Source organism: Sinocyclocheilus grahami, unplaced genomic scaffold, assembly GCF_001515645.1.
Source record: "Sinocyclocheilus grahami isolate Dianchi unplaced genomic scaffold, SAMN03320097.WGS_v1.1 scaffold202.1, whole genome shotgun sequence".
Lineage (NCBI taxonomy): Eukaryota > Metazoa > Chordata > Actinopteri > Cypriniformes > Cyprinidae > Sinocyclocheilus > Sinocyclocheilus grahami.
In genome coordinates, this window is record NW_015505381.1 from 403022 (window position 1) to 430925 (window position 27904).

The 27904-nt window shown below is 35.4% G+C and overlaps 2 protein-coding genes across 5 annotated transcripts in view; one reads left to right on the forward strand and one right to left on the reverse strand.

The window, feature by feature from the left end:
• The first annotated feature begins 338 nt into the window (after positions 1 to 338).
• Positions 339 to 15317, forward strand: spdef (SAM pointed domain containing ets transcription factor). 2 transcript variants are annotated; one of them, XM_016285858.1, is made up of 6 exons: positions 339 to 574; positions 9192 to 9642; positions 11394 to 11591; positions 12530 to 12577; positions 14347 to 14481; positions 15100 to 15317. In XM_016285858.1, exons 2-6 carry the CDS (start codon positions 9198 to 9200, stop codon positions 15276 to 15278), a joined length of 1005 nt encoding a protein of 334 aa, XP_016141344.1. In that variant the 5' UTR covers positions 339 to 574; positions 9192 to 9197; the 3' UTR covers positions 15279 to 15317. The 2 variants fall into 2 exon arrangements, with proteins under 2 accessions (XP_016141344.1, XP_016141345.1); XM_016285859.1 differs by lacking the exon at positions 339 to 574 and adding an exon at positions 8691 to 8904.
• A 2283-nt stretch (positions 15318 to 17600) lies between these two features.
• The window catches only part of pacsin1b (protein kinase C and casein kinase substrate in neurons 1b), a 32092-nt gene continuing 21788 nt past the window's right edge, over positions 17601 to 27904 (reverse strand). For all 3 annotated transcript variants that reach the window (XM_016285798.1, XM_016285800.1, XM_016285801.1), the window contains exons 2-10: positions 26145 to 26258; positions 24802 to 24958; positions 24386 to 24621; positions 23143 to 23298; positions 21667 to 21842; positions 20664 to 20784; positions 20436 to 20566; positions 20151 to 20341; positions 17601 to 18944 (exon numbers count right to left, since the gene is read on the reverse strand). In XM_016285798.1, the coding sequence (XP_016141284.1) occupies positions 18835 to 18944; positions 20151 to 20341; positions 20436 to 20566; positions 20664 to 20784; positions 21667 to 21842; positions 23143 to 23298; positions 24386 to 24621; positions 24802 to 24958; positions 26145 to 26204 (1338 nt within the window). In that variant the 5' untranslated portion in view covers positions 26205 to 26258 and the 3' untranslated portion in view covers positions 17601 to 18834. The remainder of the gene's footprint in view (positions 18945 to 20150; positions 20342 to 20435; positions 20567 to 20663; positions 20785 to 21666; positions 21843 to 23142; positions 23299 to 24385; positions 24622 to 24801; positions 24959 to 26144; positions 26259 to 27904) is intronic.

Below are 27904 nucleotides of genomic sequence, written 5' to 3' on the forward strand. Positions count from 1 at the left end.
GCACATACACCAATAAAATCAAAAATCTATGGACCGAAATGAAATAAAAATTCTCAAAACGTCTAAACCATCTTGCCATATTTACCCCCATCATATTTCTCATAACTGTTGTCATTTAAGATTAAAAACCGGATATCAGACATTTAATCAGGCAGTTCCTCTGGTAACTGTGTCTTTCCTCCTTTGAGGGTGGGGGTTAGTGGTCCACAACAACGGACTGGCATGTCAAACGCCTTCAGGCTGGGAATGGGGCTCTGAGGCAATGTTTACACAACTTAATAAGGCCTGTGTATAAAAGTGCAACGGGAGTCAATGAAGCAGGCATTCCTTCACTAACTCTTACTTGAAGTCTTGAGCACACCCACATCAGGTGCACTCACACACGCTCTTGTCACTAGCAGTATTAGTCATTGAGGTTAGTAATGTGGCACTCCACAATTCCAGCGTGTCGCGTTCCCTGTTGAGTCTGTAGGAGGCCTAGAATTAGACCCACATTTGAGAAACAAGCAGAAACCAAAGGAATCAAGCAGAGGCCTTCCTGATCGCACCTCTAACACTGTCTTCACCCGGACAGGTAAGTCTGCACAGCTACCTCCTATCAACCCACTTTCAAGGGCAACAAACCTGCTATTGGTATTTTTATCTGTATTTATAAGGAAAAGCAAATATTTTGAAGTGTACATCACCAGTCAACAGTTTCAGACACATTTGACTGAATATCTGACATTAAAAACCTTCTAACAGTGAACGTTCTCAGAACGTTCTGGCAAGGTTCTCTCAACATTATGAACATATATTCATTCAGTAACGTTAATAGAACATTAATTCAAAGTTATAACGTTCTCAAACCATTAGCAAAAAAAAAAATATTATTTATGCATTGTTTATGGAATGTTTTTCTGAAAAATTTAGGATATCCATCTATGATGGTTTAGAGAACATTCAAAGGTAATGTTCCCCTAATGTTTGCAAAATAATAAAATAAAACGTTCCCCTTTAATTTTGTGTTTAACATTCACATAATCAAGATTTTTTTTTATTTATTTATTTATTTTTTTGTGTGTTTTATCATTTTCATAGCTTAATGGAAATGTTAGCACAACGTTCTCAGAACATATTTTTGCAAATGCTTGAGTGCTTTGAATTAGTTTTGGCTACACCTAATTTCAGGCTATAAATGAATTCAAAATTAAAATTGCCATCTTTCACTATAGTGTTTAAAAGCATGCCAGGATAAGCCTCAAGAAGTTGGGAAGAAGCTCAGATTTGCAACATGTGTTTGTCACTAAATCATTCCCATACTTTAATTTTTACTACTTTATAGTTTTTATGAATTTACTATTCTTATCAAATGAAGAAACTGGTCATAATAAAGGAGGAGGCATGTCCAAACATTTGACCGGTAATGCAGTTTTTGTGTGGCAAAACACACAAATGCATTAATAAATATATGTATTTAAGTTCTCCAGGCAACCGAGCAATCAGCCTTATCACCAGCTCATGTCATTGATAGAGGCCGATATGATGATTCTGAATGCACCTGTTCTCAAGCTGACACAGTTCACCTGTCGTTCACATGCAATGTGTCCTTATTTAGAAAAAAAAGGGGGAACTTATCTCAAAAATTAAAAGGTGTAAAGCTCTTAGGTTTTCGAATGTCATCTGGCAGCCTCCAGAACACCACCAGCAAACCACAAATGACAGTTTTTTTTCCCCTGAAGGGAAAAGTGCAAGTGACTTGTGCTCTGGCTTTCATCCAAATCCTTCAGAAGAAGAAAAGAGCTCAATTCCCAAAGGCAAATGTAAAGTTTCTATTGATTTCCACTGAGGCTAAGCACGGTATTGTGACTACACTAAAGTGTTACATTGTACTGAGTGACTTTTCCAACTTTTCCTTAAAGCAACAGATCAAAAATCTTATGTTCCAAACTTGCATGACTTCTAATTTTTCTTTTTAAATAAAAGTCCATATATAACTTAAAATATAGTGCATGCATTGCATGAACTAGCCTACACTGCTAAAAATGATTTTCTTACATTTGATTTTGCATTATTTTATTTATTTATTTATTTATTGTCATTTTTTAAGCTTGACAGTAAAAATCACAATTTGCCTTTATTTTATGGAAAACAGTTGCTCAAATACAAAAATTAGGGTTTGGGCCGACACACACAAATGACAGAATTTTTGTTATTTTTAAGTGAGCTATTCTTTAAAAAATTTGATATTTGATTCCAGTCTTTTGGTCACAGTATCAAATGGTGTCAAGCAAGATTGTAGATAGCCTAGTTGAGACGTCTGAGAAAACCTGGCACAGGTACACCACACCTGCTCTGGAGGTCGAGGAAGTAGAACAAACACGTTAGCAGAGGAGAATAAATGTGATGTTGAGTAATGAAGAAATCCCCTGTACGATTTCACTTGAGCTTAAAGCTCCCAGAATGAATCAGAGATACTTATCAAAGGCGGCTGTCAGTCATTTTTTAAGCTTGACAGTAAAAATCACAATTTGCCTTTATTTTATGGAAAACAGTTGCTCAAATACAAAATTAGGGTTTGGGCCGACACACACAAATGACAGAATTTTTGTTATTTTTAAGTGAGCTATTCTTTTAAAAATTTGATATTTGATTCCAGTCTTTTGGTCACAGTATCAAATGGTGTCAAGCAAGATTGTAGATAGCCTAGTTGAGACGTCTGAGAAAACCTGGCACAGGTACACCACACCTGCTCTGGAGGTCGAGGAAGTAGAACAAACACGTTAGCAGAGGAGAATAAATGTGATGTTGAGTAATGAAGAAATCCCCTGTATGATTTCATTTGAGCTTAAAGCTCCCAAAATGAATCAGAGATACTTATCAAAGGCGGCTCTCAGCGGTTGAGTGACTTAATATGGCACTTTGCATATTACCAAGCCATGCCAGTTTTTGTTCAAACAGCAGGGTGGGTTGTGTTTGTAAAGAAATTATGGCAAAATTCAATGTTTTTACAGTCTTACAAGATAGATGATGGCCTTATAATGTCACAGAACAATGCAACAAATTTGCATTTTCATTTTAAATCAGTGAAAGATGTGCCACAGCATCTTTAATCTTTAAAATCATAATTTCCTTACTATTGTGGGCCAAAAATTCCAATCCGAGTTTGTTTATTAATGAAACAATAAAATGAATATTCATATAGCCTATAGGCTATGACATAAAATATATTATAGGAATAATATATTTTGGCTCAGAAACACTTTAGACACTTAAAACACACTTAAAATGTCAGATGTCTTGTATGGTTTTGACATGGGTTTTTCGCACTTGAAATAGGGCCTAGTTAACCCTGGGTCATTCTAATCCCAGGTAAACATAATCCTGAGTTATCTTGATTCACGTTTCACAGTGCTCATAATTTACCTGGGGTTAACAATTAATCTTGGGTATCAATAAACTTGTACACTGTGTAAGTTCCTAAACTCAGTGTTAACGTTCTTATTTGCATATTTGCGACGTCAGTGTCACTGACCAAAGCACGTAACTGACCAAAGCACGTTAATATGAGCTACGCAATTGGCTGTCGGTTGCTAAGCGTCTAGCCGTAACTTTCAACGTTGCTCAGTGCAATGCCGGGTTAACACCGCAAAAGTGCTGCAAACTGTCCTAACCCTACTTCTAATAGGGCTTTTCACTCTGAACTTAACCCGGGTTTAATAATGTACAGTGTCATCTTATATACCCATTATTATTTGTTAATCAAACAAAAGAGCAGTGTGAACCGTGAATCACAACCAGGGTTTGAAATGACCCAGGGTTAACTATTTCAAATGGTTTTATTATAGTAAAACTGTAGTAGGCTAGCTATGTTTTTTTGGCAGATTGCTTACCATTTGTATAACCACAGTTTTACTACAAATACCACGGTTAAACGAGGGTTAGTATAGTAAAACCATGGTTAAATTTGGGTCAATATGGTTTAACCACTATAACTATGGTTTTTGGTTTTATTTGGAGTAAAGCTGTGGATAATTTTTGACAATAACCCAGCGTTAAGCTCAGTCTGAAAACCCATACTGATATTTAGTCAATTTTAAGTGTGCTATATAAGGCTCTAATTTTTGGGGCTACTTTACATGGATATGGCATTTTGACCTTGGATACACTCTAAAAAATGCTGGGTTGTTTCAACCCAACTTTGGGTCAAATATGGACTAACCCAACCATTGGGTTAAATTTTTGCATAAAATTTTTAACCCAAAAGTTGGGTTAATCCATATTTGACCCAGAGTTGGGTTGAAACAACGTAAAGCTGTGGATAATTTTTGACAATAACCCAGCGTTAAGCTCAGTCTGAAAACCCATACTGATATTTAGTCAATTTTAAGTGTGCTATATAAGGCTCTAATTTTTGGGGCTACTTTACATGGATATGGCATTTTGACCTTGGATACACTCTAAAAAATGCTGGGTTGTTTCAACCCAACTTTGGGTCAAATATGGACTAACCCAACCACTGGGTTAAATTTTTGCATAAAATTTTTAACCCAAAAGTTGGGTTAATCCATATTTGACCCAGAGTTGGGTTGAAACAACCCAGCATTTTTTAGAGTGCATTATTATAGACAGCACCATGCATAAACATTATAAATAAAGCCTTTCAGGACCTTTCTTTGTTTCTTTCTTTCTTAAGTTTTTTATTATTTATTTTCATTACTTTTTTTTTTAAATAAGTGCATCATGCATAAATGAATCACTATAACTGAAGTCTATATTAGGACAAATTTAGATTTCTATGAGAATTAAAGCTTTTTTCTGGACATTGTCATTTTATTTTATTTTTTAAAATCACTTTAATTTATTTTTTACTTTATTTTTTAATCACTGCAGTATAATGACAAAAAAAACTTTTATGCTGCTGGTTTTTCAGAATCAGCCAGTCGTTGTACGACACATCACTGGAGCTCAGTCATATGGTGGGGGAGCCACTGCACTAATTGCTTGTAATGATTGCCAAATCTTTTATGTCCTTATGATGTGAACAAGCTGAGTATTGCGCAGCTGTTGTTGAAACCCTGCAGTCGACGGAGCATTTCTTCCAGTAAGAGACGTTTGCTGTGAGCACGGCGTGTCCACACTGATACACAACCTAATAGACTCATTGAGCGGTGAGACTCGATATTAATAGGTAATGTTTTGCTATTGAACTGAGCCATGATGGGAGAGATTCCAACACAAAAGAAAATTAGAAGAACTAGAAGAAAATGAAGCCTAATTTGGTACTGTATTTAATTAACAAGAAAATTGTCACAATGCAAAAAAAAAAAATATATATATATATATATATATATATATATATATATAATTTTTATTTTCTTTCCTGTATGCTTTTAAAAGAAGTACACCATGCATAAACATTATAAATAAAGCCTTTCAGGACCTTTCTTTGTTTCTTTCTTTCTTAAGTTTTTTATTATTTATTTTCATTACTTTTTTTTTTAAATAAGTGCATCATGCATAAATGAATCACTATAACTGAAGTCTATATTAGGACAAATTTAGATTTCTATGAGAATTAAAGCTTTTTTCTGGACATTGTCATTTTATTTTATTTTTTAAAATCACTTTAATTTATTTTTTACTTTATTTTTTAATCACTGCAGTATAATGACAAAAAAAACTTTTATTAACTTTTATTTTATTATTATAATTTATTTCCTTTTCTGTATGCTTTTTAGAGAAGTGCACCATGCATGAATACAGCAGGTGTATAGTGTGACTGCTGGGAAGGGCCAGTGTTGTGTCTTCTGGTGAGAGACGCTGATAAACAGTGGTTATTTAGCACTGAATGCTGCTGACCTGGCAAATGGAGCGGCTCTTAACCCTTCCAAAATGAATTTTAGAGTCTTTAACCAAACTTTAAGGATCAGTCACAGGCCTAATCCCGCGCCTGGGGAGCGTGTTTGCATCTCCTCACCGCTGCTTTTTCTCCGCTGGCCAGAGTCAATATGACTAAATGTGCCTGTCTAATGGGCTTATCGCAAGCTGTTGCGAGCAAGAGTGGACACTAGGTTACAGACATGAAACTAAGCTGGCCCCAAAAGCACGCTCCAGCTTTTTCCTTGGAGAGGAGAGGGAGGGGGATGTGAAAACAGCAGGCGTTTGGAGATGAGAACGGGGATTCCATGAAGGATAACTTCATTTCCTTCAGGGTTTACTCCAGGCCAGCTTCAAAGATACGGTCCGGGGCCTCCGTTTGTGTTTGCATACAGAGATATGAAAGAGCGAGAGACAAATGGTTTGACCTCTGACCCTCTGCCATTCCATCGCCGTGTCCAACGTGATGCATGCAGTAGCAGCAGTGCCATTTTGACACGTTTTACTACTTGAAGTCTTGACAAATGAAACGCCTTCAATTTATGCTTGTCGTACGTCCTGGAATAAAAAAAAATTAACTTTTCATAAAACAAAAAATAAATGAATAAATATACTTAATTTATTATTATTAATTAAAAAAAATTAAAAAATTTAATGAAAATAGTACAAATTGTAATAACGAGAATTGTCACAACAAGGTTTCGTTACTTAACATTAGTTAACATGAACCTACAATGAAAAATACTTATAAAGTCTTTATTATTCTTAGTTAATGTTAATTTTAACATTTACTAATACATTACTGAAATTGCATTTACTAATGCATTATTAAAAAGTTACATCTTTTAATATTATTCTGAGTGAACCTGAGCTAACACAAACTAACAATGAACAGTTGCATTTTCATTCATTTAAAAAGCTTATTTTATTTAAACATTGTTGTTATTATTGAAAATGCAAAGATTAATGTTTGTGATTTTAAAACTTTATAAAGTTATTATAGAGGTGAATTTAGAAGGTAATGTAACTGTAACTTTTGAAAGCTTTTAAAAATGAGGGAAAAGTCAACTGAGAGACACAATAAAAGGTTTAAGCCATAATCCATCCTTTAAAACCTGAATGATTGTTTTCTTTTTATACCTCTTTTCCTCTGCTATCGCTGGGTGTGGAGCAATCTCACCAGTTTATGAATGACGGCAGTAGTGTGTCCAAACAAACGGAGGTTGTCCGAGAACATGTGGTAGATGGGGACTGTCCTGTAGACATACACTCTAATGACAACAGATTACCGACAAGCACGTCTTACTCTCCATCTGTGCCATGAACTTTAAATCAGACTATTACGCCCGCATATTTACTTATGAAAAGAGGAGGCTGCCCCACAAATACCCTCACAGGATCTATATATGAAATTTTATGGCTATCAATAAAACATACGAAATCCAACGCAGTGCAAAGAGGAAAATGTCTATGCAGGAAGATCCAGAAATCAGAGATGTGGTTGCTTGCATGAAACTTCTGTCATCGTTTACTCATTTACATGCTGTTCCAAACCTGTGTGACTTATGCAAAACACAAAAGAAGAGCATTTGATTTTGAAATGATGACCGGTGTCATTTTTGGGTGAACTGTCCCTTTAAGACTGGAGACAATTTAAAAAATACTTGTGAACCATCTGTTTCTGCTTTTACATTCGAACACTGAGTGTGTCCAAATTACAGTTGTACTCAGTTGTAGCAGGCTTTGTTCGTTCCGACAGCCTCTCGTTGGCTGCCTGTGATGTTCTTCATGTAATGTGGAGGCCCTGACAAGACCTTCATGATTCATGATGATCCTTGTTTCTATCACAGGGAATATTTGACAGCTTTCTTGCATTCCTCAGAGGAGTTTCTTAGATGCCCCTAAGACATATTTTAATATTGCACAGCCTTCATTCAAAGAACAGCTGATATTTTTAGGAAAGGTTCAGTGTCAGCATCCACAGTGCATTTGCATGATTGCGGAAACCTTTGCATGGGAAAGAACCACTCAAAAACTATAGTAGTTTATTAATCATTTGATTTAGCTCGTTCATTTTCATTTTAGTTTCATTTCATTTAAGTTCAAGGTTTGCTGTGTTCATTTTATCAGATTTTTTATATTGATTTTTAACATTTATTGATTTGTTTGTTTGTTTAGTTATTTATACATTTAGTTCAGTTAGTTGCAAAGACAGTATTTCTGATTTAAATTCGTTTTTCATTTACTATGTATATTTTGTTTTGTTTCAGTTGTTTTTTAACAATATTATTAGATATTATTTGCTTTTAATATTTCTAATTAGTTCATTTCTAATTATTTTAGTTTCAGCAATTTTATATTAATAAATCAAAACGTTTTATTTAATAAATAAACTAATAATTATTTATTTACATAATAAAATATTATTTTTATATGAATTATAACTAAAATATATAAATTTTTCATGTATTATTTATATTTTTACAGCTTTATTTTAATTGCTGAAAACAATTTTTTACAGCTTTAGTTTTAGTTAACAATATCGTCCCTGGTTTATATTGATGTATATCACTATTTTGACAGCCACATGTGTTGATGTGACCCTAACAGCTTGTCGTCTTTGTTCTTTTGCATGTTTCCTGCAATATCTCTTCTCATTTCACTTTAAGGTATATTTCGCTTTGGCAGATGACTGTTTCAAGACAAACTGTTTAAGGAAACTCTTGTTTTCAACCGGCAGTTTAAAAAGACATTTCTCTAAGGCTATTAGTGCTTTGGAAGCATAATGATCTTCCAGTGAACTTGTAACCCGAGCTGCTCTTTCCTTCAAGCAGTCTTCCCACCTTTGTGTCTTTACCCTCTGGCCACTGGAGATAGATATCAGCTCCAGCTCCTACATCTGAAGCATCTTTTCCTCTTTGCGATTTGATTAAAAACTCATGCTGACACAGGAGACAGGAGACCGGGGACGGCACCTTGAAAGCAGTCCTCCAAACCGCTGCTCTGCTCCGGTGTCAGTCGCCATTCTGTACAAGTGACCCATGAGTAAGTGACTCAGTCAAATCCAGTTTGCTTCCCCCATGTTGCACTGACTTTCTGCGTTCATTCCCATTCATCCTGGAAGCCTTAAAAACAGAAACAGCATCACTCAGGCTCAGAGTTTTCTTTGCATAGGATGAGTTGCTTGGCTATGAAGCACCAAAACCTTCAAGAACCAGCAGTTTGCTGAACGTTCTGGTGTACGGCTGCTCTTTTACACACTACATAGTCATACAATTGTGTAATATCAAGGCGTATGGTTTAATAACAACTCTTCTCTTTAATTTCTGCAGGAGATAATGGCCAGTCCCGTCCGAATCCAGTCAGACAGCGCTGTTCTTCAGCCACCGCACTCCACAGGCTTCACCGAGAGCTCGCTGGCCCTTCTTAAGCGAGAAGATGGCTTGGAGATGGTCGACCACAAACCCCGTCTTGACGGCTCGGACCGAGGACATCCGGGACTCTATCTGTCCTGCTTCGACATGCTGTTCACCGAGGATGCCGCCTGGCTGGTGAGGGTGTCGGATTCGTCCACATCCACGGACGTCGGGCCCAGACTGGAGCCGTGTCAGGAGCCGGAGCAGTGCCCTGTGATCGACAGCCCCGGGCTGGGAGCCTCCCCGCTGTCTCCTACTCTGGAGGAACAGGTGGAGGAGAGATCTTTAGAACAGGTGCAAAGCCTGGTAGTGGGAGAAGTTCTGAAGGACATTGAGACCGCTTGTAAACTTCTCAACATCACACCAGGTAATGATTCTAATCATTCCAATTAGGGTGCAAGAAATCTAAATATTGAGAAAATCACCTTTTAAGTTGTCCAAACGAAGTCCTTAGCAATGCATATTACTAATCAAATATTAAGTTTTGATATATTTACGGTAGGAAATTTCCAAAATATCTTCATGGAACATGATCTTTACTTAATATCCTAATGATTTTTGGCATAAAAGAAAAAATCGATCATTTTGACCCATATTGTGACAAATAAACCCGTGCGACTTAAGACTGGTTTTGTGGTCCAGGGTCACATATAAAATAATTAACTATTTAACACATTAAATTAAATTAATTAACTATTATTTAAACTATTTTTTAAATAATAAAATAGAATGTAATTACATTATTTAAATATTATATATATATATATATGAAAATATTATTATTATTTAAATTAAATTAATTAACTATTAAAATTATTTTTAAAAACTTACACTTACACAAAATATACACATTTTAAACATTAATCAAATATTATTTTAATTAATAAAGATAATAAGATGTATGAATATTTATATATTTAAGAAATATTAATATAGTTTAAGTAATAAAATAGTTATTGTATTTTTTAAATAAAATATTACAATAAATGTTAAATACTTAAAAGAAAAGAAATACATCAAATATTTATATATTGGTCTTTTTGGTGCAAAATTTTACAAAATATTTGACGCTTTCATTCCATGTATTTAATGTTTAATGTTAATGTTAAATATTCCTCAACCTTAAAGATGCTTAGGCAAAAGATAAGATAAGATTGTACAATCTGAAACGGCAAAATAAGATAAGCAGCTATAGTAATATATAAAAAAGATATGATAAAAGTCATGTATTGATGCCAGATACATACAAATAATGTATTTAGACTATATTAAACTGCTATAAATTCAAATTTTGTTTACATTACATTCAGATTATAATTCTATATGCAAATATATCATGCATATTCACATATAGCAGAATGAGATCAATATATTAAGGTCAAATATTTCTGTAAAATACATTCAGAATATATCTTCACAAATATATCGCCTATATAGAAAAATACTTGTGATACACTCATGGCACATCTCGTTCACAGTCTCCGCAGTAAAACACAACATGCTGATATTATCATGACACTTATTCAAATGAACAACTCGCCATTCATCACTCCTGTTCAATGTGAGTGACAGACAGATCTGAGTTATGATTGAGCCGTGCAAACAGACAGAATGAAACTGTTAGAAAAGGCCTTTGACTCCAGCAGCCCTGAAGGCAGCTGAAAGCACATAGACCAGGATCTGCCTAATCCTCCGGAGTTTCACTAATGTGCTGAGAGCTTTCCTTAAGGACATTCAAACCTCTCCCGTATAATGATGATGAGCAGGCAAACATTCAAATACATCTCGCAGATATTGTTTTAAAATATCTGTGCATCTTAAAATAGCTCATAATTGTCAGCAGCATGTCATATTACAATTGATTTATTGCTTTGTCCGTATTTTACGAGCACGTTCATGCAGTTTGTGGTATCATGCTAAATTTTGCGTCTTTATACAGTCACACCACCTTATGTAAACACCCATCCCCACTGTTTGCTCTTCTGAATGGTGCTCTCCTTCACTAAGACGTTTCAAAACATTTGGAGTCTGTCCAAACAGCTCTGAATCCCAACAGTGTGTTTTGCCAGAGATGGCTGAGCGCTCCAGACTGATCGCTTATCTGATCTGATCTTTCAGACCCGATGGAGTGGAATTGTGGGAACGTTCAGAAGTGGCTGCTGTGGACGGAGCATCTCTACAGGCTCCCGCAGGTGGGAAAGGCCTTCCAGGACCTGGATGGCAAAGATTTATGCTCCATGAGCGAGGAAGACTTCCGACAGCGTTCGCCTCAGTGCAGCGAAACTTTACACGCACATCTGGATATATGGAAATCAGGTGAAATACAAATAGTCTGATCAGTGTGTGCGGAGTTAGCTAAGTATTTACTACAGTACATGCAGAGGACTGTTTGAATTTAGGGCTGTGCAAGATTCAGAATATAAGAATTCACTCCCTTTCATTTAATCAGTGTGAATTTGAATTGAATTAGCCAAACAGGAAGTTGAATCAGATTTTGAATGGCAGCAAACTCACTAAAATACAATAAAAAAAAATACAGCACAGTGACAGTGTTGTTGTTGTTAACTAAAACTATTCAATATTGTTTAATGAATATTAATTGAAATAATAAAATAAAAATTAAAAAAATAGGTTAAAAGGTTCAACTTAAAAAGTTAAAGATTAGAAAGTTGAACTTAAACTTAAAAACACTAAATGAAAATTAGAAATGTTCTTTTGTCGACTAAATGAAATGTACTAAAACTAAAACTGAAATAAGTTCAAACTAAATTGAAATATTTAAAAAGTAATACAATTCACAACAACACATAACAAAATCACTAAAGCGTAAACTAAAAATTAAAATAACTATGAGAATGTAAAAAAAGCAAAGTCAAAATATTAATAAATAATTTTTGCTATTTTTTTGTGATTAACTTTGACTAATAACACCTATTTATTCTCTTATACTGTATGCACAATGCATTTTTATCTTATTTTTTAATGTTATGATTACAGGTAATTCATAATGAAAAATATTATTTCTGAATTATTTAATTATTAAAAACAACTTTCAGCAGCTATTTTTACCTTTTATTTAATTCCATTCCATTTTTAATTCTACTTCTTTTTATTCAAATTCACATTTCAATTTTGCATCCTGTCTGAAATTCAGAGATTGTATCATATAAGGCAGCTTTAACTCAGTCCTGTAAGCTGAATGTTTGCATGCATGTGTATTCATGCTGCATTTCTCTCTTTCTTTGTGCACTCAGCTGCTTGGATGAAGGAAAGATGTTCGGGTGGAGAGACCAGGATGAGAGGTACGTCACAGAAACAGCACAGCAAACTACACCGATGATACCAATATACAGAAAAATACCATGGCAATACCTTACAAATAGACCACAGACAGAGAATATACTAGTGAAAGCAAAGGATTGTCATTGAAATTTATATCACACAACTTGTACAAGTATTCTGGCAATGGCATGGTACTGATGCTTACAATATTCATTTACCATTTTATTTCTATGGAAGTTTTGGTACTTATTGTACTTCAGTGTATTTCATTATATTTAAATTTTTGTGTAAGTGGAAGTATTACAATTACAAAAAAAAAACTGAAAAATAAATGAAAAATAAAGCTAAATAGAAAAAATAGAGAAAAATAGAGATGATGATGAGTTAATGTACATTACTAAAGCTTAAACTAAAAATTTAAATTAAAACTGAAAATATAAAAATAAAGCTAGTTCAAAATGTTAATAAATACTATAATATTATATATAATACTAACACTGGTCCATGATACATGTACATGTTGATTTATATTTTCTTTAAAGGAGACATATTATGCCCCTTTTTACAATATGTAATATAAGTCTCTGGTGTCCCCAGAATGTGTCTGTGAAGTTTCAGCTCAAAATACTCCACAGATCATTTATTATATAATTCTGAAAATGCCTATTTTGAGTGGAAGCAGAAACACGCTGTTTTTCGGGCCTGTGTCTTTAAATGCAAATGAGCTGCTGCTCCCCGCCCCCTTTTCTAGAATAGAGCTGCGACATTACAGCTTGTACCTGCTAAAAACATCTGTTTTGGTTCTGATTATCATGTTTATCACGCTGAAATCATGCGTTTTAAACCATATGAGTTTAAACTTCTGATATACGGTTTTCTGAGCGCACACATCTGAAGCACACGCACAGAAAGCGGCTGTCACAGCATGCGAGTACTAAACTAAGTTCTCATTCACACACAAGATTATGTTAAAAACACACGAGTCGGTTATGTCTGTGAAGGTAAACAGCTGGGAAATAAATTGCATGTTTATTTTAGATCTGTGTGGCAGCAGCAATTTACAGTAAATAACTCAATAAATGCACTGCTCTCTCGTCTCCTTTGAGGCTGGGACTCTAAACAGTGTTCTGTGCTCGTCTGTGCAGCTAAAGACAGAACATTAACATGTTTTGCTCAAAATTTCGCCATGGCATTAGAACTGGTACACCGTTGTCACTTGCGAAATCAAATGACGGCATCGTGGGTGGAAACTTACAGATTAAGGGGCTGTAATATTATAATGAGATGCCTTTGACACGTCACAAAGCGAGCAAAATCAGACGCGCTCGTTTTCTCAGACGCTTGCAGAAAAAAGCTTCCCAAAACAAAGTTACTGGGTTAATCTTTTTCACGTGTCCTTGGTTGGTAGATGCACCGGGGACTAGATTATAACACTTAAAACCTGGAAAAGTCAGATTTTCATGATATGTCACCTTTAAATGACACTTTCACTTCTTATGTTCTGCAAACAAGATGTGTCACAAAACAAAACAGAACACTCCCATTATAATCAATGAAGGGATGTGAAATGATTGACAGAACATGCTTGTGTCACGCACTTTTAGACCAGACAGTCTTATTGATTTTTGAGTTCTGTCACATGCTTGCAGTCTAGATATAAATGTATTTTTTTTTTAAAAGGATAGCTCTGGCTATGATCTATTCCGACTAAATTATTATTTTTTTAGTATGGCTTATTACTTGAAATGTAACTATAATGCCGTACGTGTGTGTGTGTGTTGTCTCACAGAAGGTGAAGAGCTGTGGTCTGAAGCAGATTCGTCTTGTTCTGGTCAGCCGATCCATCTGTGGCAGTTCCTCAGAGAACTTCTCCTCAAACCTCACAGTTACGGACGCTGCATCCGCTGGCTGAATAAAGAGAAAGGTGAGGACATGACAGCTCTCCTGCACAATAATGGATGTCCATGGCCTGTTAAAATTAGGCCACACTTTCCATGATAATTTACACGATAGTTTGCTGAGCTATTTCCAGTACCATGCTGCATTCTTAAAAAGAATGGTTCTTGGTATCTGTGGTTCCATGAAAAACCTTTAACATCTATGAAACCTTTCCATTCCACAAAATGGTTCTTTATAGTGGAAAAAGGTTTGTTATTCAATCTATGACAAATGGTTCTAGTAAGAACTGTTTACGGAAAGGTTCTTTGAAGGACCAGTAATGGTTCTTCTATGGAATTGCTGCGAAAACCCATTTTGGAACCTTTCTTTTTAAGAGTGACAATGGAAAAAGGTTCTTTGGATTATTCAAATGTTCTTCACACTAAGAAAAACAGGGTTCTTTATAGAACTGTTCACTTAAATGTTCTTTGAGGAACCAGAAATTGTTCTTCAATGGCATTGCTGGGGGAAAAAAACCCTTGTACAACCTTTTTATGAGTGTACATGTCCAAAAACATGCTAGTACCACTCTGCTATTTGGTGTGTTAGTAAAGCAACTTACCTAATGCCATAACGGACGTGTTTTGGATGCGTGTCTTCACAGGGATCTTCAAAATCGAAGATTCGGCTCACGTGGCGCGTCTCTGGGGTTTGAGGAAGAACCGTCCGGCTATGAACTATGATAAACTCAGCCGCTCTATTCGGCAGTACTATAAAAAGGGCATCATCCGCAAGCCAGATGTCTCGCAAAGACTCGTCTATCAGTTCGTCCATCCGGTATAAGAGAGATTGTGAACTCAACCACTGAGAACTGACAAGCCCTCCTACACAGATTATTTCTGGGTTTTGCATGACAGTGAAACCAAGAAAGATGCAAGAAAGTTCCAAGATATAATTGTGCTTGGAAACGTCCAATATGTACTTGCACTCTTTTAAAAACTCCTGTGTGTCTGTTAAAATGTAGTATCGGCTTTGCACTGCTACTTTCTGTTACTTTAAGAAAAGCCTGCCAAATAAATGATGATGTTTAACAGAAGCACTAAGAGAGATTTAGTAGATATTCTTTGAAGTATGTTACAGGTTACTCGCAAGGTCTGCCTGTCAGCGTGTGAATCCTGCCAGCGTGTCTCTGAGTAAACCTTGGTTTCCCTGCCCATGATTTGCAGTGGAATGACTCGAGTTTGCATTAATCTCTGGCTGCCACCCAACAAACATCCCCTTTTTTCTGGCTTGTGATTAATTACACTGCAAACCTTTCATGTCTGCCCATGTGAACTTTCTCCACGTTCTTCAGTAATCGGCCATCTTCGCACGCACCTCCCTGCTCACGTCACGTTTCACACAGATGCAAACGAGGGCTTACAGTGGCCCGTGAATTTTCATACACTGCATTTGTCACGTGTGTTGTAACGGTTAATTGACAGGTTTAAGTCAGGAAGTCCGAGTTTAGGAGAGAAAGTAATTTGGAGCCTGAGAGAGGTTTGGTTTCTATTGTGGCTCTTGTATTTTTGTAAATCTCTATTGTGAAGTCTAATCTAGAAGAGTCACTGTATAACAGTTGTTTTCACTAATGCCGGCATTACAAAATATTATCTGTACTTATACAGTTATATCAAAGCTGAGAGGTAATTTTTCATGTTCATTCAGTTGTTGTTCCTAATGCATTTCTTTATTAAATATTCTTTTTTTCATCCTGTTGTGTTGTGGATCATTCACTTGATATTTTACAATCATACAATCATTTTAACTCTATAGAACAACACCACCAAATTTTTTGGACATGGAACTATAGTAGAATTTTGCATGGTATTACCATATAACCTATCACTGTACCATGGTACATATGTTGTAAAAGTGTATGGGAGAATCTCACAAAAAAAAAAATTTTTTTTTTAAAGTGCCCCTATTATGGGTAATGAAAAGTTCATATTTTGGTTTTGGGAGTCCCCAACAAAAGGTTGACATGCATGCAAGGTCAAAAAACACTTTCATTTTCTTATAATATGCATTTATTTTTTACCTTATTTGCTCAACGACTCCCAGACGATTCGCTTAACGATTCATTTTTCCAAACCCCTTCTTTGCGTGACGCTAATCTGCGGTGATTGGTCTGATTGGTCTCAGTTTAATTTCATCATGTCTGTAACGCCTGATAAAGCAGCGTTTGTGAACGCAGTGCTGCTTTGTGTACAGTGTTACCGGGGAAACCGCTATTTTTACCGCTCCAAAAGCAGCACCTAGTGGCAAAGAATGAATTTGCATTTTCATTCAAACCAACACAAAAAGACCAACAAGTGGACGGGCAATATGCTAATGTTTCATGTTGACTTCAACATGAAACGTGTGGGATTCGTTTTAAAAACGACTCGTTTCAATGATTCAGAGTCGACTCTTTCTTTTGAGAGACAATAACTTTATACACGGTGCACTTTCAGATTTAAAACTTTGCAGGATGTTTTCATCCACTTAGAGCTGTTACATACTGCATGAAAGGTAATTTTCAAAAATATATAATAGGGGCACTTTAAGATATAAAAGAATGTTTATTTTGCTTTATTTTTTGACTTCCGTGACAATTAATACTCCATCCAAATTCTTAACACCATGATTTTTTTGCTTTGAGATGCAAATATAATTAAGATTTTTATTAAATATTATATAATGTATTATTATATAATATTACATATATAATTTCATTATTTTCTTCTAATATTACTTATTTTGAGTTTGTTACATTTGAGATTTTTCTGCTGAGATGTAAATACAATTAAGACAATTTTCAGACTAAATATTATACATACATTTATTCAATGTATACAATTTACATACAATTTCATAATTTCAATATTTTTATTCTAATACCTTTTTTGTATTTTTATGAATAATTATATTTTTTATGAAAAATAGCAATTAATAAAATCTAAAAAGCTTCATTTTCTTTAAGAAATATATTACTTCTTATTTTACTAGCTATCAATTTTGAGGCGAAATATGACCGATTTCCTCTAGATTATTGGACACTATAATCAGACCAGTAAAGGACTTCTGCAATCCTGACCTCTAGTGGTGACCCAAAGCTTTGTATTTCACTCATTTGCATTGGTCTCAGATTTATGAGGTTTTTTATTGTGAACTTGAATGGAACAGTTACTACACTGACACGAAGAGTAAAACACATCAGTCCAGTCTAAACATACAGTATATATACATAACCTCCTCCATCCACAATCCATATCAGCTGAGCCTGAGCGAAGCTAAAAACATGACAAAAGAAATCACCATAGATTATTATGAACATTGTTGTGCTACAGTAAGGAGTTTGCCCACTGAATCAGTTATGGATCGCATGTTAAAAGACACTCCCAGTCTCATAAACAAGCTCAAAAATTCTGAATTTGTATCAATAAATCCAAAAACTTCAACCAGCAGTCCTTTAAGATAAGGATATCAAAAAAAAAAAAAAAAAAAAAAAAAAAAAAAAAAAGTTTCTCGACACTTCTCCCAAGTTCTGCACTCTTTTAAGTGAAAGCTTATAATTTGTTCTTTGCTCACAATTTTTTAAAAATAGGTTTAAAAAAATAAGAAGAAACGATAAAAAACAAAACAAAGAAAAGTGAATTTAAGGTGTTTCGTGGCATTATTTACACTTGGAAAAAAATCATGACGCATTAAAGCAAAACTGACCCTATTTACACACGTTTCTGGTCTTATTGTGCACAATTCATCGAGAAAAATATGTTAAAAAAATACAAATGCTCCGCCTCTACAACAACTCTCCTTATTGAATGATGTCATCAAGCCCCACCCCTCAACCACATGGATCCATTCTAGTATGTAACACCCTCTTTTCACATCCAATTAGCATAAAAGCAAATCCCGCTCTACATTTTTCTCATTGAATATCCATAAATACCTCAAATTATGTACGCGAAATAGATTGAAAATGCCGTTTCCTGTTGATACAGGAGAAAGGGCCACTAGGTTTAACACAGAACCTCCACTTCAAAATAAAAGTCTAGTATACACATTGCATAGCTGATTCTCGCTATGCTAGGCTTCACATTAATATTGTTACAGGAGACCATACGCGAACACATGTCAGCAGCACAATAATTCATACTGAACATGGCTACATAGACGCACAGAATCATTCCCTGCTCTCGCTGGGGTACGATATGTGTTTTGGATACTGTAGGTTTTATTCGTTATGGTATTACGGAAATGCTGCGTGAAGCTTCTCAGCAAGTCAATCAGGCAAAGAAATTGTAATTTCTCTGAAATCTCGCATTCGAGCAGTGCGGGGTAAAGTCTTTAAGGCCTTCTTCACTGCACAAGGCAACTAAACGGGCTCGACGTAGTTAGCTGGGTACAAGCCTAGCTGACCGCTGTCCAACCGGCCTCTGCACCAACCCTGGTCGTCCTCATCCTCCAGTTTGGTCAGCTCTTCTCCTGAGAAAACATATGGACCTATGGTTAATATGAGCAGATAAAATGCAAAGATGGGCATTTTTAAGAATAAAACACTGATCTTGTAGTAACTGTGCTAGTTTCATGCCTCTTGTCTTTTGATCCATTTTTTTCAGGGTTCTTTGATGAATAAAAAGCATTTATGTGATTAAAATGCAGTAAAAACCAGTAAAATTGTGAAATATTATTACAATTTAAAAATGCATAATTATAATTTTTTTTAAATAGAGTCCATTTAAACATTATAAATGTCCTTACTGTCACTTTCAATCAATTTAATGCATGCCTGCTGATTAAAAGTATAGTTATTTTAAAAAATCAGCTAAAATTGAGTTCATCAGCAGTTCACTGGCATATAGAACATATAAACAGAAACTATGTTTATGAATGCTTTATATTCATAAAAAAGACTAGACTTAGATCTAGATTTTAAGGATCAAACACAGATTTTCTAGTAGCTGTGGTAGTTTCATGTCTCTTGAATTTTCTTTTCACACAATAAAATTATAATTATAAAATTATATTTAATGTTCATTTATTTATTCTGGCAAGTGTACATTATAATATACATCATAACACAGCTCACTATTCGAATATTAAAAAATGTTTTGAGATATTTATATAACATTTTACTCACAGTAAGAAAACAGGTACAGTTTAACATTCCCACAACCAAAATTGAATTTTTTTGAAAACATTTATAGAACATAAATTGTAGGCTATAACATTTTCATATAAAATATAAACAATATAAAAAATAAAAAATATTTCTATTTCAAATAAATGCTGTTCTTTTGAACTTTCTATTCATCAGAGAAGGTTTTCACAAAAATATGAAGCAACACAACTATTTTCAACATTGATGATGATAATAAGCATTCTCTTGCGAAGCAAATCAGCATATTAGAATGATTTCTGAAGAAACATGTAACACTGAAGACTGGAGTAATGATGCTGAAAATTCAGCTTTGATCACAGGAATAAATTAAATTTTTTTAAATATATAACCATAGAAAAGCCTTATTTTAAATTGTAATAATATTTCACAATTTTACAGTTTTTTACTGCATTTTAATCACATAAATGCAGCCTTGGTGAGACTTCTTTCAAAAACATTTAAAAATCTTACCAGTCCCAAACTTCTGAAGGGCAGTATGGTTCCCCTAGGTTTTGATTTGTGATTCTCACCTGCTTTAAATGTGAGCTCATCTTGTTCTTGGCCCTCGTAGTCATACAGCGCTCTCACTCGCACTCCTTTACTCTCCTCTTGGAACTGATTTCCACCGCCATTTGTTTCGCTGGCTGGTTGAGCCGCAGGCGGCTGCTCGTCATCGGACCATTCGGCAGAACACTGCTGGTTCTTCTCAGAACTGCTCACGCTGAGGAGCACAACCAGATGAGAGAAGCTCAAGTTAGTTTCTTCGTAGATGAAAACATTAACAAAGAGCTTCAATAGCACAAAAGCATCAGTACCTGCCCCGGTTTGCAGTCTGCGGTGTGCCCTGATCTACACCATGTGTGACTTGAGTCAGCGTGACTCCATCATGGTTCCTCTTCACCTTCTCTTTCTTATTAATGGAGTGGCTCAGCTCTGGGTTGAACTCCTGATCCAGAGACAGGATGGATTATGAGTGATATTCAGTAACTAGCACCAGATATGTGGTGTTGCACATCCTCACAGATCCCACATACAGACTTTACCTCAAACTGTGGCCAGTTCATGTGCATGCCTGGCCCGTGGACGTTGCTGAACAACTTGAGGTCTTCTTGAGCACTGGCTGAGGCGATGGTTCGCTCTAGTTCCCTGTAGACTGCAGCATAGCTGTAGAGATTGAATTAACGAGATTATTAAGAGACTGATGGCTGGTTTGGTAAATGCAATTTTCTTATATATTCACGTATTTCCTATTTCAATAGGAAGTTGGGGCAGGGCATTGAAAGGCTATTAAAATTATAATTTGTGAATTTTGTATATGGGCCAGCATAAATATTTAGAGGAAGACTGCAACTTATAAATTATATAGTTTGGGGTCGGTATGATTTTTAATGAAAAAAGTCTATATAATATGTAATATGTGTGTGTGTGTGTGTGTGTGTGTGTGTGTGTGCATATACTGTATATACATATAGGTTTGGGGTTGGGAAGATTTTTTCATTGTGTCTTTGAAAGTATGTTCTGCTCACCAAGGCTGCATTTATTTGATCAAAAATTACAGTACAAACTGTAATATTGTTAAGTATTATTAAAATGAAATAGGACTGTTTTCTATTTAAATATATTGTAAAATTTATTCCTGTGATGCAAAGCTGAATTTTCAGCATCATTACTCCAGTGTTCAGTGTCACATGATCCTTCAGAAATCATTTCAATATGTTGATTTGTAGCTCAAGTAATATTTATTATTTCAGAATACATTTCATAACAGAAATCTTTTGTATTATTATGAATAATACCTTTACTGTTACTTATTAATTGAATGCATCATTGCTGACTAAAAATATTAATGTCTTAAAAAAAAAAAATCATATATATATATATCTTACTGACCCCAAACTTTTGAATCTGCTCAAAGTTTCATTCCTCAACAGGACACTAGCATATAGATGACCTCAAAAACCAGAAATCAAGTATGTTTATGAATATATTATGTTCATAAAAAGACAAAGACTTCAGACCACCAGGTTCAGGTGATTTGAAGCTTACCTTTGGCTCTCGGTGAGGTTAAGATGGCGTTTGATATCCAGAAGCACTTCCCGGAGGAAGTTCAGCCTCTTCTCCTCAAACTGCTGGCACTGCTCAAACACCACCTCCATGTTCTCCATGTACTGCGGCGTGCACTTGCTGAGCTCATCAAGGCTCTTCTCGTATTTCTCTTTGGCCTGAAACACAAAACAAACAGCATCTTAAATCCTCTGACTTGCTGCATATGAGATGCCTCATTTATGCAAATGTGAAGAGGTGAGCCAATCATAACAGAGTATTTGCATAAAGTTCTAAAAGTTCAATTCTGACCCAGTTCATGGGCCAGAGAGGACAAAAAATTGTCATGTTTGGTACACAAAACCGCAATATTATAAGTGGACTGCAAAGAAAAAAAAATGAAATAGTAAATTTAGGTGTATATATATATAAAATAAGAAATAAGGCAATTTTTAGACACATTGAAATAATTAATATTTGTCAGGGAAATGTGATTAAGTGTCATGAAAATAATGACAAAATGCAAAACCCTTTTTAGGCAAATATATTTCATAAGAAATAAAACTATTTTAGGACAATTACGATTTTTCATATATATTGTGTGCTATTTTAATGACGATTTTCACAAATTCTCATTATTGTAAAACAAGAACAACAACAACAAATAATAATAATAATAAAGAAAGGTAAGGTAATTATCTTAAATATTTTGTTTTGAAAGACAGCTTTTGATTTTGGGGTGAAACATGAGTAAACCTGCATTTACTTGCAACAGCATGCATACATTATCATAATTGACTCATATCATTATATGGGCTGGTTTTATAAATGCACATGGGATGGTTTCATAGATAACTACAGCCGTCACTCAACTGTCCAACTTGTCTATTGTTGTACTGTGGCTCAGCTGATTCCTCTGGGACTCTGGGTTAAGTGCTTGTAATGGATGCTGGGTTAGGTTAAAGGTTAATGAATTGACTGCACAGTGCGTTAGAGGGCCATTTATTGAACGGCCCTGTGTTGTTTCCCATTAAGTTTTCCAAAGGCAGAGTAGTAATATGAAAGGAAGCTCTGGGGAGTCGGACCTGCTGGTGTAATGAATAGCGGATGAAATTGCTCGAGGACATTTCCATTCGCTGCCGTCTGTTGCTTCTATTGTGTTGAACTTTAAAAGCTGATTTTTTTGTTAACAGACGGGTGAAAGAAATGTCACATAAAGTGCAACAGGAATTTTACATAAAATACATATCGAAAGAAACCAGGCCGGCAGGCCAACATTTTATGGATACTGCTAAAATACAAAACCAAATATTTACAATAATTTAAGCCATTCACACAATTTAAAGGAATGTCCCAGTTGTTCCGTAGACTTTCAATGTAAGTGCATGAGCGGTAAACATAACTTTTGGTTTGCTTATGCTATGAAATTGTTATTAAAAATGCATGTTGTGCATAATATGCATTATTTCCTTGCCTGACCTTTTGAACGTCGTTTTTGCACTTGTCCAGCTTCTCCTGGAGTTTTTTTTGCTGATCTGATGTGACTGATGCCTCTCCTTTGCTATTGGCCTCCCTTGTGGATGCAATTTTTTCTTCTTTGCAGGCCATGTGGTACGCTTTCTTTGCTGTTTCCAACTGCAGATTGAAGATAAGATGAACTTGATAAGCATAAGCAGTTTAAGGCAATTGTTTGTAGATTTGAGCAAAGATATGTCCAAAATGTCTTGTAGTTCCAAGTCAGGACATAACAATAAAGGTGCATTAAGTCAGTCTTTGTCTATGGCTATATTTGCAGTAGACTAGTGCTAGTCTAGTGCGCTGCTTGCTGCGTATGTGAAACAGAACACATTACTTAACGACAAACATTTCAAAGAGTAGTATGCCGCCGTGCATTACGTGTTTAATTCATGTTTTATTTTGCATGTTTAAATCTAATATTTTGTTGATATTGATTCCGTTTCCATTGTCACTCGAAAAATGCAATGTAAAGTTGCGCACATTGCATTCTGGGATATAGCTGTCCCACACATTGTTCTGTTGTACACTACACATTTGGGCAAATATACTCTAGTATTCCATGCATACAGAAAATATGCACACTGTGCACAGTATGAACACTATTTACATTCCAAATTGCCTCTAATTCATCAGCATTTATGGGATTTCACTTCAGGTCACAAAAAGAAGAAGCTGATTTTTTTTTTCACAAGACATTTTTTGAAAGTAATATTTATGTTTTTGATTGGAAATATTACTTGGTGTGCCTTTAAAAACTGTACATTTTAAATGTGCACACTAATGTTCAAAAGTGGGGGTTTGGGTTTTGAAAGATGTCTCTTTTTTTCTCACCAATGTTGCATTTATAAAAATGGATAACAACAGTAATATTGTGAAATATTATTACAATTTAACAGACTGTTTTCTATTTTAATATATTTTAAAATGTAATTTATTCCTGTGATGCAAAGTTGAATTTTCAGCATCATTACTCCAGTCTTCAGTGTTACATGATCCTTCAGAAATCATTCTAAAATGCCATTTGCTGCTCAAGGAACATTTCTGATTATCATCAATGTTGAAACAGTTGTGCTGCTTCATATTTTTGTGGAAACCATGATGCATTTTATTTACCAGGATTCTTTGAAAAATACAAAGTTCAAAAGAACATCATTGCACATTGCATATTTAAAAGAGAAAGTGCCACAAAGCTCTGTCTCCTCACCTCTTTGAGTTTTTTGGCCCAAGGTTTCTGGGCTTTCCGGAAACCCTCTTCTGCCTCTTTGGTTTCTTTGAAGCCGCCCATCATTTGTTTGTGGTAGGCCTCTTTCTGCCAGTTCTTCACCTTTTCTAAGTCCTCGTTCAGCAGGTTATTTTTCACCTCCTGGTGCAAGTCGCTCACCTTTTCTGCTTCTGTCATCAGAGCGACCCAGGCTCTCTCCAAAGTCCCGTACTGCGGCCCTGCGAGCGGCAATAAACAACGCATTCAAATTGATTGAGTGAGAAAGCTAGGGCGAAAGAGAAGTTTATTTAGCTTAAGAATCAACAAAATATTTGCTTTTAAGATTGTCGCTTTAAATCTATTCAAGGATTTCTGCACAAACACGGTTCTCCATGGCCACATCATCAATCATTCAGCACCTCTCTCCACCAGCTGCCTCCACCTCTTGGACCAGTCGGTGAGCTGCTGCGCATAGGCCTTCTCGATCTTGGCACGCTCCTGGATGCAACTCATCATGTCATTGCAGAGTCGATGGCCATCCTCGATTCGCTTTACTGTACGCTTGTAGTTCCCAACCTGAGAAACATGGATGCATTCTGAAATAGGTCAAGTCACGGACAGGGCAGCAGTAAAGCATTAGAGCTAAATGATCTGTAATTCAATAGAAAACCGTGACTGTCCACTTCTTCAGTGTCCTTGGTTCCACATGGATAAAAAAAAAACATACAACAAACAAATGTAATCTACAAAAATGTAATCTAATCTAAAATAATAATACAAATAAATCTAATTAATTTACCCAACCAATAAAATTTGGTTTTGAAATGAAAAAAGTATATTAAAATCATCAAAAAAATTGTTCTCTCAATAGTTTTATATTGTTATATATATACTGTATATGTATAATATACTTGTAGTATATATATTTATTACATAATACTATACATGATATATCATGAAAAAATTATATAACTAATATAAAAAAAATACATACAAATTATAAATATGAAATTGCATAGTGTGTGCCGTATGCATACTATATACTACAGCGATAGTAAGAGTAGTATAACAGTATAGACATAGCCCATCTTCTTAAACAAACAATAAAACAAAAATATAAATTATATAAAAAATAAAACATAAAATTAATTCTTAATATATCTAAATTATATATATATATACATTTTAGGTGTAATTATTTATTTGATAAATTTTAATTAAATATAATATATTTTATAATTACATAGTTTAAGAGCATCGGGATACTTAATTACGTAATTTGGAAGATCTCTTTTAGGATTATGCCAGAAATTGTATTCTATCAAACACATTTTTATATGGTGTCAAAATGATATTTACTTGCTTGTAACAAACTCAAACCTCACGCTAGGTCTGGCTTGAAAGCTTTATATTATCTGTTCAAAATAGATTTCTCTGTGGAGAAAGTGAATGGGATCTTACTAGAGTCTGCTCTATAATTTATGGCAGATAAATCAACAACAATGACACAGTTTTACTATGTTAATACCATGCTGATCAATATAATGTTTGGTTCCCTTTGGCTGAATGACACACTTCCACATCACTGAAAGTCGATTAGTCAATATGATAAAACATCACGTGACAATCGCTAAAAGCATGTTCGGCATCTAATCAACCACCAGCGCTTCACAGCCGTAGTTGCCTGTTCATGCCTGGACAAATGAGATATGTGTGATTAATAATATTCAAAAACAACATGTAGTAAGATTTTGAGCCTGACCTCCCAGAAACTGTCCGTGGTCTCGTCGGACATGGCGGACTCATCGTAGGCACCCGACATGCTGTGAGATTTGGCAGAGCAGGACTGAAGCTAACAAATGAAATTCACCATGTACTGCAGAAAAGAGAAAATTACAAAAGTGATGAGAACATAAGCACTATTGTGCAAAAACTTACCAAGAATAACAATAATAATTCATTACATTTATATAGTGCTTTTCTAGGCACTCAAAGCGCTTTACATTGTCAGGGGGTATCTCCTCATCCACCACCAGTGTGCAGCATCCACCTGGATGATGCGACGGCAGCCATAGTGCACCAGAACGCCCACCACACACCAGCTTATTGGTGGAGAGGAGACAGAGTGATGAAGCCAATCAGTAGATATGGGGATTGTTAGGAGGCCATGATGATCAGAGGCCAATGGGCAAATTTGGCCAGGATGCCGAGGTCACACCTCTACTCTTTTCGAAAGACATCCTAGGATTTTTAATGACCACAGAGAGTCAGGACCTCGGTTTAACGTCTCATCCGAAGGACGGTGCTTGTTGACAGTATAGTGTCCCCGTCACTACACTGGGGCGTTAGGACCCACAGGGTGAGCACCCCCTGCTGGCTTCACTAACACCTCTGCCAGCAGCAACCTAGTTTTCTCAGGAGGTCTCCCATCCAGGTACTGACCAGGCTCAGCCCTGCTTAGCTTCAGTGGGCAACCAGTCTTGGGCTACAAGGTGATATGGCTGCCAGAGAAGTAAAGTATTTTACCCTCTATACCAACCTAACAGGACCTCCTACACGAAAATGATGCTTTGTTAATTATTGCATTATTGCAATTGCAATTTGCATTATTGACACTATTTTCCTAATTAATGCTGTTCAGTTGCTTTGTCACAATCTGTATTGTTAAAAGCGCTATATAAATAAAGGTGACTTGACTTGACTTGTTAAATACATTTAAAACATCAATATGTCAAGTTGGACCATGCATTTAGTAATTTAAAAGAATAGGTCACCATAAAATGCATTGGATGCTCTGCAGTGAATGGGTGTATTCATATAAAGGCACAATCAGGGGGGAAAATGTGATAACGTTAAGTCAGAATCCTAAAAAAAACAAAAAAAACATTTAGTGCCCAGTACTAACCAGGAGCAATAAAGTTGAAGTTAAAAACGTCTTGGAAATGTCTGGATTTGTTTCTTACAAACACGCAGCTTTTCGATGTACTGGAGTGGTGTGGATTATTGTGATGCTTTTATCAGCTGTTTGGACTCTCATTCTGACGGCACCCATTCACTGCAGAGGATCCACTGGTGAACAAGTGATGGAATGCTACATTTCTCCAAATCTATTTTTATGAACAAATAAACTCATCTACATCTTGAATGGCCTGAGGGTGAGTACATTTTCAGCAAATGTTCATTTTGTTCATAGTCCAAAAAGCATGAAAAGTGAAGTCTTTTGTTTTGTGTTAGGCATGAATTTAGTTTTCTGTGCATTTAAGACTAATTTAAAAACTTGCACAGATGTCCATAATGGGTTCCCTGTCGCTGACTACCAACCCAAGTAGCCTCTTCAATATTAAAAATGTAATTTGGTTACTTTGCCATTGCTAAATCACTGACAAAAAGAAAACAATGTGGAGCCTAAAACAGCCCTGGAGGAATCTTTTAGCAATCAAGTGGAAACTAGATCTGTTGTTCTGGACATGCACGCTCTCATGGATCGGCAAGGTTATTTTAAACCAATATAGTTCATCCACT

What these genes read in the sequence shown, in the direction of transcription:
- spdef (XM_016285858.1), top strand. Translation starts at nt 9,198, where the DNA reads ATGGCCAGTCCCGTCCGAATCCAGTCAGACAGCGCTGTTCTTCAGCCA. An exon ending in TCTGGATATATGGAAATCAG is followed by an intron (nt 11,592 to 12,529) that starts GTGAAATACAAA and finishes TTGTGCACTCAG; the next exon opens with CTGCTTGGATGAAGGAAAGA. An exon ending in TGGAGAGACCAGGATGAGAG is followed by an intron (nt 12,578 to 14,346) that starts GTACGTCACAGA and finishes GTTGTCTCACAG; the next exon opens with AAGGTGAAGAGCTGTGGTCT.